General features: G+C 33.4%; 1 protein-coding gene across 1 annotated transcript; it reads right to left on the bottom strand.

The window, feature by feature from the left end:
• Nucleotides 1–207: 207 nt before the first annotated feature.
• Nucleotides 208–2,199, bottom strand: LOC120071978 (acyl carrier protein 1, mitochondrial). Its single transcript, XM_039024410.1, has 2 exons — nucleotides 1,945–2,199; nucleotides 208–648 (listed from the first exon to the last, which is right to left on the bottom strand). The coding sequence occupies exons 1-2, from the start codon at nucleotides 2,146–2,148 to the stop codon at nucleotides 472–474; spliced, it is 381 nt and encodes a 126-aa protein (XP_038880338.1). The 5' UTR covers nucleotides 2,149–2,199; the 3' UTR covers nucleotides 208–471.
• Between the last annotated feature and the right edge of the window lie 12,968 nt (nucleotides 2,200–15,167).

Raw genomic sequence — 15,167 nt, 5'->3', positions numbered from 1 at the left:
TTATATTAAAATAGTGCAGAGAAGATGAAGGCAAACCAATTCTTCAAGTGGAGTATCAACAGCAAGGTAATATATGGAAGGGGTATATAAGAAAAGATAAACTTTCAAAGCAATCAATTTGGTTATCCTTAAGATTCAAGTGTTTTGGTTTCTAAGCTCCTCTCAGTCAAAAGGCAAAACATATGGGCAGGATGAAAAGATGTCATAGATGTTAAGATGCAAACCCCTTTCTATCACATGAAATAGCAAGAGTTTAAAGTTATAACCATTGTGTGCCCTGAAAATTTGTCTGGACAGAATGTATTATGTTCCAAGCAGTTACAATTATTTTCCATCACAGTGTAAAGGATCACGACTCTCAACAAACACCCAAGAACGGTCAAAAGAACAATGTTGAGATGAAAATTTTTTCACTGAATAACATACTCCAAAAATACCAAAAAAGAAATAGAGAAAGATGCTAGTACTTTGTCAACTAGCCATTGGATGGTTGTATACGTACTCAATTGCTAGATCACAGGAATCTATTTTATCAGCCTCCTTGTCTGGTATCTCTAACTTGAACTCCTCTTCCAAGGCCATTACAATCTCCACAGTATCCAAACTGTCTAAACCCAAATCTTTTTGGAAATGAACATCAGGGCTCACCTGCAAATAAAGATCACAAAACTCGATAATTGCAGCAACATTTCAGCCAAGCTATAATTTGAAGTTTAGTAGGAAAGAGATGCTGCTTGCAAGTGACCATAAAATAACAATAGAAACTGGAGGACACATATTAGCTGGCCTGGTCCCTAATCTTTAAGATTGGCCCGAAAAATGTATGTAATATACTAATATTAACTATATCATAGCTGAGTTCTTAGGAACATTTCAAAATAGTGTGTAATATTCACTATAGCATAGCCTGATTTTCGAGAATATGTTAGAAATACAGCATGACAAAGTCAAGTCATTCGGAGGTAAATCCCAATACAGTGACCAAAAGACCAAAAACCAAAGTTCTTAGAAGTGCACGAAGCAAAAGTTCAATAGAGTCTGTGACCAAGGCTGGGACAAGTGAGACAAGAAAACACTTTTTTTTTCCCTTTTTGAATAAGTGGCATTACAATATATAAGATTAGTCATAAAGAAGAAGAAGAGATGATATGTTGGGTGAGAAAAAAAAGGAAGCAAAAGAGGCAAGAACAAGATAAGAGAAAGATACTTTATGCTTATGTGCAAAGCCACGCTCTCATGTCTTGTGAGCTCGGTTGGAATACATTACCCAAAATGTACCCTTTAAAATAGAACTAACCACCCTTCCACTTCGACAAATTATGATTTGATATCACCATCAATTTTATCCAAAATGTATAAGACAAGGAACCTTTCACGAACTCATAAAGTGTAGGTACCAATTGTTAAGCACTCGTAAACCAAGCCAAGCAATCCACATAACGAAGGGAGAGATACTGAATGCAATACAGCAACCGACCAAAACTCGAATTAAGCAAAAATTCCAAAAGATGTCGAATCAAATATGCAGGGGAAATGACACTTTTAGCAGAAATTATTAAAACCCACTTTCTAGAGTAACAGTTTATCCTGTAGTAAATCGTCGCGACTTATGGTTTGAGGGGGGGAGATATATTTTGTCTCTCGAATCACTACCAATCAGTAAAGAGAAAATCAAATAAGATCCCAGTTACCAATTCGCATAGATAAAGCACATGAAATGGAAGCACGCAAACCAATTGGAAATCATCGAAAGGTGTTCAAAGCACTAAAAACCGATCGCATGTCAGAAATAGAAATCACTGAATCGGCATATTAAGATTTTCTACACTTACAACCTATTCTGATCGCATTTCCTAAATCGGCAAAATTTGTTTCAACCGTCTTGAAAAACTAACCCAATAAGCTGAAAAAACAATCGAAAAGGAAGGGATTAGATCGAATTACCTTGGAGGGATCGACTTTGGGGTGGCATTTGATAACCGAGAGAACTCTCTCGATGACCTCGTCCTTTGTCAAGTGATCGTCGTGAGATGAAAATTGCCGAAGAGATCCACCGGAACACAGCGGCGCCTGGCATTCCCGGCGAGCTAGGGCAAAGAATTGGACTGGAACTCGAAGATGGCGAAGAACGGCTGCCCTCAGCGCCATTTTTCTCTAACTTTTCTTCTCTTACGGTGACTCCTCAATTACTCGAACTACGAACTTATTAATTATTCAGTGTAGAGTCTGAAGGGAAGGTAAATGGCACGCGCAAAGCACGTGATTTAGGGTTTTTTTTTTTAAAAAAAAAACATTTTTCATCCCTCAAATTTCATGAAATTAACAATTTAGTCCCTCAATTTTAGTTTATAATAATTTAGTCTCAAACTTTTAATTTTATAACAATTTAGTCCCTGAACTTTTAAATTCGTAACAATTTAGTCCTTTATGCAAACAAATTTATCAAAATTATATGTCAATTTTTATTCTTTTATGACGTAGACTTTGTATTTTATAAAAAATATAGAGTCTCTAATTAGTTTAATGATTTATTTAGGCAAGAAATTTCATTAAATCTTAACAATAATTTATACAAGACGAACTAAATTGTTACAAATTTTAAAGTACAATGACTAAATTGTTACATAATAAAGTTCATGGACTAAATTGTTACAAAATTGAAAGATCAGGGGGTAGTCATTACAAACTAAAGTTTATGGACTAAATTGTTAGTTTTATGAAAGTTCAGGGACTAAAAAATATTTTTAACCGTTTTTTTAATATCATTTTTGTCCTTTGTACTTGTATTTATTTATGAAAAACATGGAGAAGTTGCAAAAATCACTCCCTAAAATATGGTAATAGTTGTAATTATACTCTCAAATTTTCAATGGTAAAAGTTGAGTCCTTAAATTTATAAAGTGTTAAATTGGACTCTTAAACTTCCACAATGGTAGCAATTAGGGGTGTTCATGAGTTAGGTTGAGTTGAATGACTTTTTAGACTCAAACCAACCCAATTCAGTTGTTCGAGTTGTAAATTTATTCAATCCAAATAACTCTTATTAAAAAATGAGCCCAACTCAACCCAACCATGAAATACTTGGGATGGGTTAGTCGGGTTACACAGGTCGTTTATTTAAAATTTTGTTCTAAAAAAATAAAAAGTAGATATGTACAAATTTGATTTTATTATTTTTATATATTAAATTAAAATTAACAACTCAATTTCAATTTACAAAAAGAACTTTTCTATTCGCTGAGAAACTATTTTTAAGAGCAGTTGGAGAATAAATATTCAAAAAAATAAAGTAATTAAATAAAACTAAAACCAAAATATGTATAAATAATTGTATTATAAGTAACAAAAAATATATATATTTTAAAGTTAATGATAAATTTAGGTTGGTTTTTGGCTTGGGTTATGTTAGGTGAACTCATGAACCAACCCAACCTATAAAATTTTCATTTATTTGATCTCAGTCCAACCCAAATGAGTTGATAACCCAACCCAAACCGCATGAGTTGGGTTGGGTTGATCGGTTTTTTTGGATTATCGAGAGTAGCAATTGTGTAAGCCCTAAAACTTTTTCCTTACAAGCCTTTCTAAGTTAAGTTACATGGGAGGAGTTTGGCTCAAGATACTTAATAGGAATTAAGGTTGGTTTTAGGTGTTGGACATGGTGGTGTGATGGAGAAAAGAGTTACCCAGCGAGATGAGCTATGCGCTCAAGGTGGGAATTAGTTGGGCCAAAAAGAAGTTGTAGGTGTGGCTTGGTTAGGGAGTCTATGCATTAGTGAGAGGTGAAAGGAAGAGAGCGTTGAGGAAATCTTACTTAGTGAACTGTGCATAGGAAGGCATGGGGCAAAGGCTTGTTGTGAAAGTGTTGGTGAAGTTAAGCTATGATAAATACATGTTTGAAAGGACCATGTGTTAGAGGGGCATGCGTTGAAGTTAGGAAGTGGAAGTTTGGTCTATGCGATGAAGGAGTAAGAGAGATGGCTTTGTCCATGTGTTGGTGAAGTAGGTAATTGAAAGAGGGAAGTCGGATTATGGTTAAGTAGTTACCTTTTAGTTCTTTTTTGCATGAAGGATGAGGTGGCAAGTGGATAAGCTACCAAGTGTAAAAGAGGTGCCAACTAGGGGTAAGAGCTGTCAAGTTTTTAGGCAAAAAGGTCATGCAACTGAGATAGTAAATAGGGGTTGAAAAATGAAATCGGTTTGCACTTTTGGCTTGAGCAAAAGGAGAGATTCTTCAACCAAATTTCAAGTAATTCAGTGAGGAGGATGGCCAAAGGTTGCCATGGAGGAATTCGGCCAAGAAGATGCTGAAATTTAAAGAAAACTCAAGGTTTGTCTGAGTTTTAGAGAAATCGGAACAAGCTGAAAAGTTTAGGAGATTTAAGCTATTAAGAAGGAATTAGAAGTCCAAATTTAAAGGTAAACTTGTTAATATATTGCTTAGAAGGTTTGTGAAAGAAATTTGAATTAACTTGGGCTGAAATTAATTTTTTAAATGCAAGAAAAAGTGATGGAAAACAATAAGGTGTGAATAAGGGCTATCGGCCAAAGGTTGATGAAGCTAGGCATTGAAGGTGAGGCTATCGAGGGCATCAACGCCCTATGCATAAGGCACCTTACGTACGTCAGCTTCACAATCATCGAGCGTCTTGTGTACCTAGCATCGGTCTGTCGTGCAGTCATTGGCACATTCAATGCCCATCAGCGCATTTGACGCCTTGCACTTGATGCCGCACCACACGCTCAATGTCTTGTATGCGAGCCATCGCCTAGCCTCGTGCGTTTAATGTCGACATGTGTCTCAACACCTAGTGCCCAGTGTCCATCATCTGCACACGTTGCTGCATGCATGCCCAACATACTGTATGCAAGGAGTTACCCATCCGTAGGTTGAGTGTGGTTCCAGTGCTCGTGCCCGACGCTTGCGCCTAGTTGAGTAACGCAACCAGCACCAAGCACTCATTAGGTTGGCTTGTGTGCATGCCAACGCTTAGGCAGCATGCTCAAAGCCTTGCCATGCGCCCTACCTCGCCTTGCATTGGGTCGATGTTGTGTTGCTTAAGTGAAGGCTTGTTGGAGCTAGTTAATCGTGGAGTGGGAAGTTGGTGAATTTAGAGGTTCAAAAGGAGTTTGACTTATTATGAGTGGTTTTATTTTCAAATGTTCTAAATTATGAATATATGCTTATGGTATTACAATATTATAATGAATCAAGCACGAGTTACTTGAAAGCATGATTTAGATAAACGTGTTTTATCTAAGAATTACCAAAAGAGTTTGATGTATGATGTTTTACGACTTCATGGTGGAGTTGAGGAAAGCGGATATCAAACCATCGGCTTAGATACCTAAGAATATTAGCATACTTTATGGACGTCTAACAGGAATTGTCAGAATTTCTGATGGGAATGGTCAGTAGAAAAGCGTCAATCTGATGAAAATTATCGACGTGTGCACATGGAACGAGATAAATTGGGTACAGGGTTTAGTGTGATTTCCTGGACTTATTGGAATTTTATATGAGTTTATTCTCATCATATAACGTTGTTCATGATAAAGACTTTTATTTCTCTGGGATGACCATAGGTAATATGACCTTAATCCTAAGTGAGTTGGGAACTCCTGTCTATGAAGGCGGTCCTTTGATTTGTATGGGCGCAAGTGGCTAGATTGCCGACTCAAACCTACCACTTTGGGGATTCATTTGATTGGGGAGCTGGGAACTCAGCTACACAAGACGGAAATCACTCCTTCCCTGAATTAGAGGTAAGTAGATAAATTGTTCCCTTAAGAGCCGATTTTGGGACTTGAATAATGTGGCGCCACACCTTCTCTTGGCCCAATAAGGATTTACTCATAGTATGACTATGATGTATTATTCATTAGAGGAATCAGTGGTACCTAAGGAGTTAGATGTAATTACAAAGGCAAAATGGTAAATTGGCTTAGCTATACTTACGAGTGATTTGTGAAGTGTCATCGTACAGTTGATTGATTATATCCAATAGACATGAAAATATATCTGTAGCGCGAAGATTGCAACTGTCGGTCTTTAGTGGAATGCTCGGCAGTTAATGGATGATGGATATCGTGATTAAATAATTTAATCAGTTATTTACGTACCGTTGTAGCTTCAAGCTATAGGTCCATAAGGTCTCCTTGGTAGCTCAATGGATTCATGTTGAGGATCAGTTTTTTAGTTAGCTTGAAGTGTTCAAATTAACAAGAGGAAATTTGATTATATATGATATAATTAAATTGTATCAATTATATGAGATATAATTGACTTAATGTATTAGATACATTAATTGGAGGAATTATTATTAAATGTTGTAAGGGAGAAAAAGAACTATGGTTTATATATTGCATGAAATGTGATATTAAAACTATAGGTTATGAATATATTATTTATTTGTAATAAAATCAATTATGGGATAATAGGTTACGATTTTTTCTCCCAATAACCAACTTAGTGGGAATTTGTGATCAGTTATGGTATCTGATGGATAAAATGAAATTCGTTTTCATTTTTACAAAATGTGATCATTAAGCGATTGAGAATCGTACGATCAAAAGAATTAGCTATACGATAGCTTGAGACAATAAACGATCGTATAACGAGTTTTCTATATGATAGTTACTTGTTTGCTAAACGATCAAGTACTCAGTTTATGCGATAGACTATAGTCATCTCCCACTTAATCAATTGTCTATACGATTTACCAAATTCCTCCAACCCTTTACCAAATCCATTCATAGCCCACAACTCATGGATTCTCACACCGAGAATACCAAGGTAGCCTTCTAGTGGGGTCTACTTACTGTTCGAAGGTCAAATATTATTTGTTCTTGATCGAGGTGATTGTTGAGGCGTGACGTTCGTGTTGGTGAACGATCGTGCTGTTAGATCGAGGGAACAAGAAGAAAAGTTCTTTAAGGGTGAGTTCTCTTGATCCTTGGTATTTTTCTTTTAAAGCATACTGTAATTTAGAGTTTTTGAATAACTATTACTGTTCGATTATAAATGTGTATGTTCTGTCACAATGGAATTTGGAACGATCTCGTTTCTGCTCACTGGTCTCTTTGATAAGAGTTCCCTCATGGGGTGCCTTGCCTACGATTATCAAGTCTGCCACTCCACCAAAGTATCAATTAGGCCAAGTACTTTAAGTCATGTTCATATTAAGTTTGTCATGTAATCATAAACAACAATAGATGTGGTATCAGGGTCCTGGTTGGTAAACTAAATTTGCACCAAGGGTTATGGTATAAGTTGAGTTGTTCACTTGGTTACTCAATTGTTGGGTTATTTATCGTGTGGTTGAATGTTTTTCTTATGTTGTAGTTGAATCAAAGTAAGTCAGGTTGGATAGTAGATTTCATTAAAGGGTTGGCGTTTGCTATCCTCACATCTCATCTTGGGTTTAGAGGGCAATCCAAGAGGGGGTGTGATAAATTGTAACAATTATATAAATATGATGATTCAATTTCTATCATTGAGGGTCCAATTTTTCAACTAGATGTAAGTTTAGAGTCAAATTTTAATACTCGTAGAAGTTTGAGGGCCCAACATTTACAATTGAAAATTTGAGGGTGTAGTGTAACTACCACAATACTTCAGATGTGATTTTTGCAATTTGTCAAAAAAAAAACTTTTTGGTTCCTAAATTTTGGATATTATTTCTAATTACTCATTAACATCCCATTTGATAACGTTTCCGTTTTTATTTCATTACATTTCCATATAAAAAATATAATGAAATATAATGCCCTTTATATATTTTTAAATTAATTAAAATGTGGTAGCTAGATGATATAAGATATGACTTGAAACACTTTATCGTTTTTATTTACTTAAAACAATTTTAACAAGATAAAATAGTAATTTAAATTTCAGTTTAGAAAAATACACACCTTTTTAAAGGAAAAAAACACATAATCTTTGTATAAATACATTTAATAATAATAATAATTTTCAAATAAAACCTATAGTTATTTTGATTTAGTTAGATGGTATTGTTTAATCTATTAAGATTACATTTTTAGAAATAAAGAAGATTAATTCACACAAATGTGTAAAAAAAAAAGGCAAAAGAAAACACGTATGGAAGCAAAAATACTAATTATGGATATTAATATAAATTATTATTGATATAAATTATTGATACCGATAGATATATGGATACGAACATGGATCTAAAGAGAAATGATAAATGATGAAAAACTAGTAAAACATATGGTGTGGGTCCCACATAACAATCAAGTTTAGTCAGATTGGTCACCCTTTCCTCTGTAATCGGATTATGAATTGAGATTATGGATTTTGTTGTAGGGCATGCTTCATTAAAATTACATAATTTTAGTAAACAGTAAGAAATGTAACGGAAATTAAACTAAACACATAAGAGTTTAAGTTTATAAAACGACCTAGGGACCCAATTGAAACTAAACTCGAAAACTACAGAGATAAAAGGATATTTGTTTTTTTGTTTTCTCATTTAGTTGTTTGTTTCACTCCTATGCCTTGAATTATTTTTTTACAATTAATTTTTTCTTGCATAGTCTTTTTTTTTCAAATATAAATTTATATTTCTAAATTTTAGATTTTGTTCCATTAAAATCTTGAACTAATAATCGTATAAGTATAAATCTTTCAACTTTAATTATAAGTGTATTGGCTTACACTTTACGATAAAATAAAAATATATTAACCATCACACTACATTTAAGTTATATGTCGATTTAAACCATTAAAACAGGCTGTCAGCTTAAAGTTTTAAGTTTGTTTCCTTTTTTTTTTTTTTTTTGGTTATTTATATAGTTTACAATGTTATTCATAGACTTGTTTATGTTTGGTTATTAATGAGATTTTTAATTGAACTTAAATGTTATAGTTGGCGGACTCAACAAAATATAACAATAAACAAATTATAAGTTATAAGTTGTTGAATCCAAGCAATCTTAATTAGTCAATGAACTTAACTTCAGCTTAATTATCAATTTTGTTGTCCTTGATTGATTCGAGCTATTGAATTATTGGCTAGGCTATAAGAGGTGATCAATATAAGGAAAATGAAACAAAGTGTGACTAAATTAAATATAATATAAATAGTAAATATTTGATCTCACGATAGAGTTTAAAATGTTTATCTATTGATTTAATTAAATATATGTTTTTTTTCGACCATTTTTCTAGAAAAATTCATATATTTGGTGTTAGTGGAAATTTGATTTTTAAGTCGTTAAATTTAACAAGTGGAACCTTTTTTATAGCCCCAACCTTGAGTTGTGGGTTTGGACCTCAAGGGGTACCTATATTTTAGAGGGGTGAGAAGATAGGCAAAAGTGGTTATGGTGGATATCCCACACGCAAGTACCGTCATCTGGTAGGGCGAGGCATGTATGTTGAATTTTATTTTGTAGTAATAAATTTTACTTATTTATTTATTTATTATTATTATTATTATTTCTTTATAATAATAATAATAATAATAATAATAATTGTGAGTTCAACCTGTAACGGTTTTCTGTTTTGCAGGTTCAATCCCGACATCCACCAGAGGTTGCCATTCCAAAAAATTTTAAGATGTTTGTCCATCTGCCGCTGTTGTGATGACCCTTTCTCGGAATGACATTATGTCCTCCAATCTCAACCGTCCATTCTGATTCAAATGAGCAAACTTCAAACACTAGAAATAGAAGATGTTGTTCTTCCTCACCATCAAGAATGTTGTTGAGGTCTACATTACGGATAAGCCAAGTGTCCTAATAGAAGATTCGACTGAACAACATATCAGAGATGCAGTTGATTGGATAAAAAAGGATTTTCTATGCAAAAATGTCATTTTAAACAGTTTGACAAATAATTTGTATGATTATTAAAATACAATTAAGACACCGGCGCTACGCGCCATGTCTATCATGATCTTAGTCTCTTTAAATCTTATACTGAAACTGAGGATAAGAACATATTGTTAAGGGATCAGTACTCAACGAAAGTTGCTAGAATCAGCAAAGTTAAGCTGAAGTTTACCTCCAAGAAGACTCTCACTTTGAAGAAAGTCTTGCACACTCCGGAGATAAGAAAGAATATAGTCTTGGGCTATCTCCTTAATAAGTCGGCTTCACTCAGACCATAGAGGCAGATTTATATACCTTCATTAAGAATAATGTATTCGTAAGCACGGGTTATGCAATTGAGGGCATGTTCAAATTAAACCTAGACTTAAATAAAATGAAATCTTTTGTTTATATGCTATGTTCTTTTAATGTTTGACATGCTAGACTTTGTCATGTTAATAAAAGATTAATTAGTAACATGATTAGGTTAGAAATTATTCCTGTCATCTACGAATGAATTTGATAAATGTGAATATTGTAGTCAGGTTAAAATAACTAAAACTTCGCATAAATATGTACTTAGGGAATCTGAGGCTCTAGAGCTAATTCATTTTGACTTATGTGAATTTGATGGTGTCTTGACTAGGAATAGTATAAGATAATTTATCACTTTTATTGATGACTGTTCCGATTTCATGTGTATATATTTGTTGAACAATAAAAAACCAATTTCATGTTTAAACTTTTTGTGACATAAGTAGAAAACCAATTTAACCAAAAGGTTAAGGGGCTTTTGGGGCACTAAGATGATATAGGATGTGGGGAGTTCTGATGTCTGGAGAGTTCTAATGTCTGAAGAGTTCTGATCAAGTATAAACGATCGAGTATGATCGAGCATGTTCAAACATGAGATGATATATGATGCACAGAAGGAAAATGACGGTTAGATACAAAACATATTCCATAAATGGACCCACAAATAATTAAAATCGGTGAGATTGGATAATGGGCCTCTAAACACCAAGATGATATAGGATGTGGGGATATACCATCTCATACTAGGCCCCAAACAACCCCTAGGAGACTTTGTAGTGATAGGGGAACTGAGTATGCCTCAGACAATTTTAACGAATTCTATAACTCGCATGGCATAATACATGAAAAGACTGAACCCTAGAAAATGAATGAAAAAGCAGAAAAGAAAAATATAACTCTATTTGAATTAGTAGTTGCTATTTTACTTAATTCAGGAGTCGCGTCTTATTGATGTGGTGACATTATCCTTACTGTGTGTTATGTCCTAAATAGAATAGCAAAATCTAAAAACATAACTTCACCCTACAAAGTCCTTAAAAATAAAAAAAAAACCTAACTCATTATGCTTTAGAACTTAGGGGTGTCTAGCCTTTGTAAGAATACCATGCCCCAAAAGAAGAAATCTTGATAGTAGAGCCTATGAGTGTGTTTTTATAGGTTATGCCGTAAATAGGAAAACTTATAGGTTCTATGACCTAGTAAACCAGTGATCATTGAGTCAAATGATATTGACTTCTTTGAGGATAAATTTCCTTTTAAATCTAGGAATAGTCAGGGCTCGAGTTCAAGTAGTTTACCACCTATTAGAAGCCTAACTCCTAGTGAAGAAGCTAATCTAAATCTTAGGAGAAGCAGAAGAACTAGAATTATTAAGGACTTTGGGAATGACTTCCAGACTTATAACATAAAAGAAGATTCTAAAGACCTAAAAGAAGTTTTGACCTCTGTAGATGTCAACTTATAGCAAAAAGCTATAATGATGATATGGACTCTCTTGAGTCAAATAAGACTTAGCATTTGGTAGACCCACTCCCTGGCTGCAAAGCAATAGGATGCAAATGGTTCTTGAGGAAGAAACTCAAACCTGATGGAACAGTGGACAAGTTCAAATCCAGATTTGTAACTAAGGGTTTCAAACAAAGAGAAAACATAGACTTATTTGACACCTTCTCCCTTGTGACTAGGATCACCTCAATCTGTGTATTATTTTCTTTAGCTGCCTTAAACAACCTTGTAGTTCATCAGATGGATTTAACGACTGTATTCCTTACCGGTAAACTTAAAGAAGAGATTTACATGGAACAGCTTGAAGGCTTCATAGTCCATGGTCAAGAGAACAATGTTTATAAGTTATATAAATCTCTTTATGGCTTGAAACAAGCTCCTAAGCAATGGCATAAAAAATTTGTTAACCTAATCCTGTTAAAAGGTTTCAAAGTCAATGAAAGTGATAGATGCATCTACTATAAGTTTGAAAAAATCTTTGCACGATCTTATGTTTATATGTAGATAATTTTTTAATCTTTGGATCGAACTTGCACGTTATAAATGATGTGAAATCCATTTTAAGTATAAACTTCGATATGAAAGACTTAGGAGAAGCGAATGTAATTTTAGGCATTAAAGTAACCAGGTCTGAAAAGGGAATTTCTTTAGATCAATCTCACTATAGGAAATACTCTAAACAAATATAATACTTTGAATGTAAACCAACGTGTACTCCTTATGACCCTAGTGTTAAGTTGTTCAAGAACACTGGTGACAGTATTAATCAATGAGTATTCGAGCATCATAGACAGTCTTAGATATGTTGTTAATTACAGTAGACTTGATATAGCTTATGTTAGGATTACTTTGTAGGTTTACAAGCAGACCAGGTATAGAGCATCAAAAAGCTATAGAAAGGGTTATGAGGTACTTGAAGAAAACCCATAACTTAGGATTTCTCGCTATCCTCGAATGATCCAACAATACTGACTAGTACTTCTTCTCAGATGATTCAAAGGCTACTAGTGGCTATATTTTCAATATAGTAGGCGGAGTTGTCTCTTGGAAGTCCAAGAAACAGATTATCTTAGCCCAATCTACGATGGAGACAAAAATGATAACACTAGCAACAGCTAGTGAAGAAGCAGGTTGACTTAGAAGTTTCCTATCAGAGATTCCCCTGTGGAAAAAGTCGGTATCATCCATGTTGATCCATGCGATAGTACTGCAGCAATTGCAAAATTTCATAATCGTTATATAATGGAAAGAAGCGACATATACATCATAAGCACAATACCATTAGAGAATTCCTCACTATTGATGTAGTTAGAGTGGATCACATATGAACTAATGAAAACATGGCAGATCCTTTAACGAAAAGACTGACCAGATAAAAGGTTACAAAACCTTAGAAAGGATGAGACTTGTGCGTATAGAGAAATGAATCATTATAAGGAAAATACTACTAGGTTAAAATCCCAAGCGCGACGAAAAGAAGTTTTAGACCATTTTCAAATTTTAATATTAAATTAACATAAGAAATAAAATCTAGAAACCCTTACGATCGACAACCTTTTTGGATCTACGATATTGATTGAAAAATGTTAGAAGACCAAAAGCCAGAGAGAAAAAAAACTAATTATGTGATGCAGAACTGAGAGTGGAGGAAATTAGAGAGAAGATCTCTCTCCCACTCCCATATAATTCCCTATTTAATTAATTAATATATTTAATTTAAAAATAAATTAAATCAAAATTTAATTTATTAAAATAAATCAAATAATTATTAATTAATAATCATTAAATATCTCATGTTTAATTAAATGTGCATTAGAATCATATTCTAATACATCCTTCTCTCATAACCTATAATTTTAATTCAATTAATTTAATTAAATCAAATTTAATTTAATTAAATAATTATTTAATTCTTCAATTAATTAATCATTAAGTCAAATATCGCATATTTAATTTAACATTATAATTGAATCAGATTTAATTATTTTTTCTCTCATATTACCTATAGTTTTAATATAAAACTAATGCGCATTAATTTTAACCTACAATTTTAATATGAATTCTATTCATATTAAATTTGATATTTGAACTCCTTCAAATATTTAATTCTCCCATTAAATTAATTTTTTAAATCAAGTTCAAAATAAATTTATTTTATAAAGTTTATTTGAAATATAAACTTTATATTTTAATGTATCATCATACATTATATTCTTTCTATTAGTAAATTTGAACATTTATAAATACTATAATTACCTTTGTTGGGATTAGTGTCCTAATTCTCCCGGAGTCTCGTAGTTTGTAATCTATACACATTGTTATGAATAAAATAAGAGTTATTTTATCTGGCATTTACTCATATCCAATAAACAAAGCTCCATGGTTATTGTATGTAGACTTAAACATGTATATGACATATACAAATGGATCATGCCTTAAGTGATAACCTAAATAGGTCTGTAATATAAGGATTAAGGAAGGATACCTGATCCTGGTGACACTATGGATACGGTCCACTTTGTAGAGATTTGCAAGTGTTATGAACTACTATAGATGGTAGATCCTGACCATTCATGTGGAAACATGTGAGTGAGGGTATCCTATACAAAGAGTTTGTATAAGACCGGACCACGAGATGATTCGTCTCTATATATAACGCCGTTGATACTAGAGACTTACATCTTTCCTAAACGACCATATGTGACATGACCTCAATCTTGAGTGTTTTAGGAACTCCTGCCTTTGAGGACGATCCTTTGATTAGTATGAGTGAGAATGGTCAGATTACCAAGTTAACATGCTTACCTTTTTGTGGACTTGTCTGATTTGGGAGCTAGGAACTCAATTACACAAGATGGAATTCACTCCTTCTCCGAAGCAGAGGTAAGTAGATAGATTGCTCCCTTAAGGGCTGATTCTGGAGCTTAAACATATTGGCCACAACTTCTCTTTGGAAGAGAGGACTCGGTCATAGTAGGACTATGACTTATGTTCATTAGAGGGATCAGTGGTATTTAAGGAGTTAAATGTAACTATAAGGGCATAACGGTTATTAGTCTACCTGTACTTATAAGAAATCTGTGAAGGGTTATCGCACTGTTGATTGTGTTGATATGAACACATAATATATTTGTAGTAAGAAAAGTTCAGCTGCCGGTCTTTAGTGGAGTGTTTGGCAGTTAACAGATGGTGGATCCCGTGACTAAAGAGTTTAGTCAGTTATTCATATACCGTTTGAGCTCTGAGCTACAGGTCCATAAGGTCCCCTTGGTAGCTCAATGAATTCAAGTTGAAGATCAGTTATTGGTGTTGATTTGAAAGGTTCAAATTGACAAGAGGTAACTCAATTATATATGATATGATCGGTGTGATGTATGAGATATATTAAGTACCATGAAATAGAAAAAGAACTATGGTTTATATGTTTCGTGAGATGAAATATTAAAACCATAGTTATAAATATAGTATGGTAAGTTGGTTATCATATATATTTATAATAATATTAA

This window comes from Benincasa hispida, chromosome 1 (assembly GCF_009727055.1).
Source record: "Benincasa hispida cultivar B227 chromosome 1, ASM972705v1, whole genome shotgun sequence".
NCBI classification, from domain to species: Eukaryota; Viridiplantae; Streptophyta; class Magnoliopsida; order Cucurbitales; family Cucurbitaceae; genus Benincasa; species Benincasa hispida.
The sequence above is the reverse complement of the archived record's forward strand: the minus strand, read 5'-3'. Positions and strand labels throughout refer to the sequence as shown.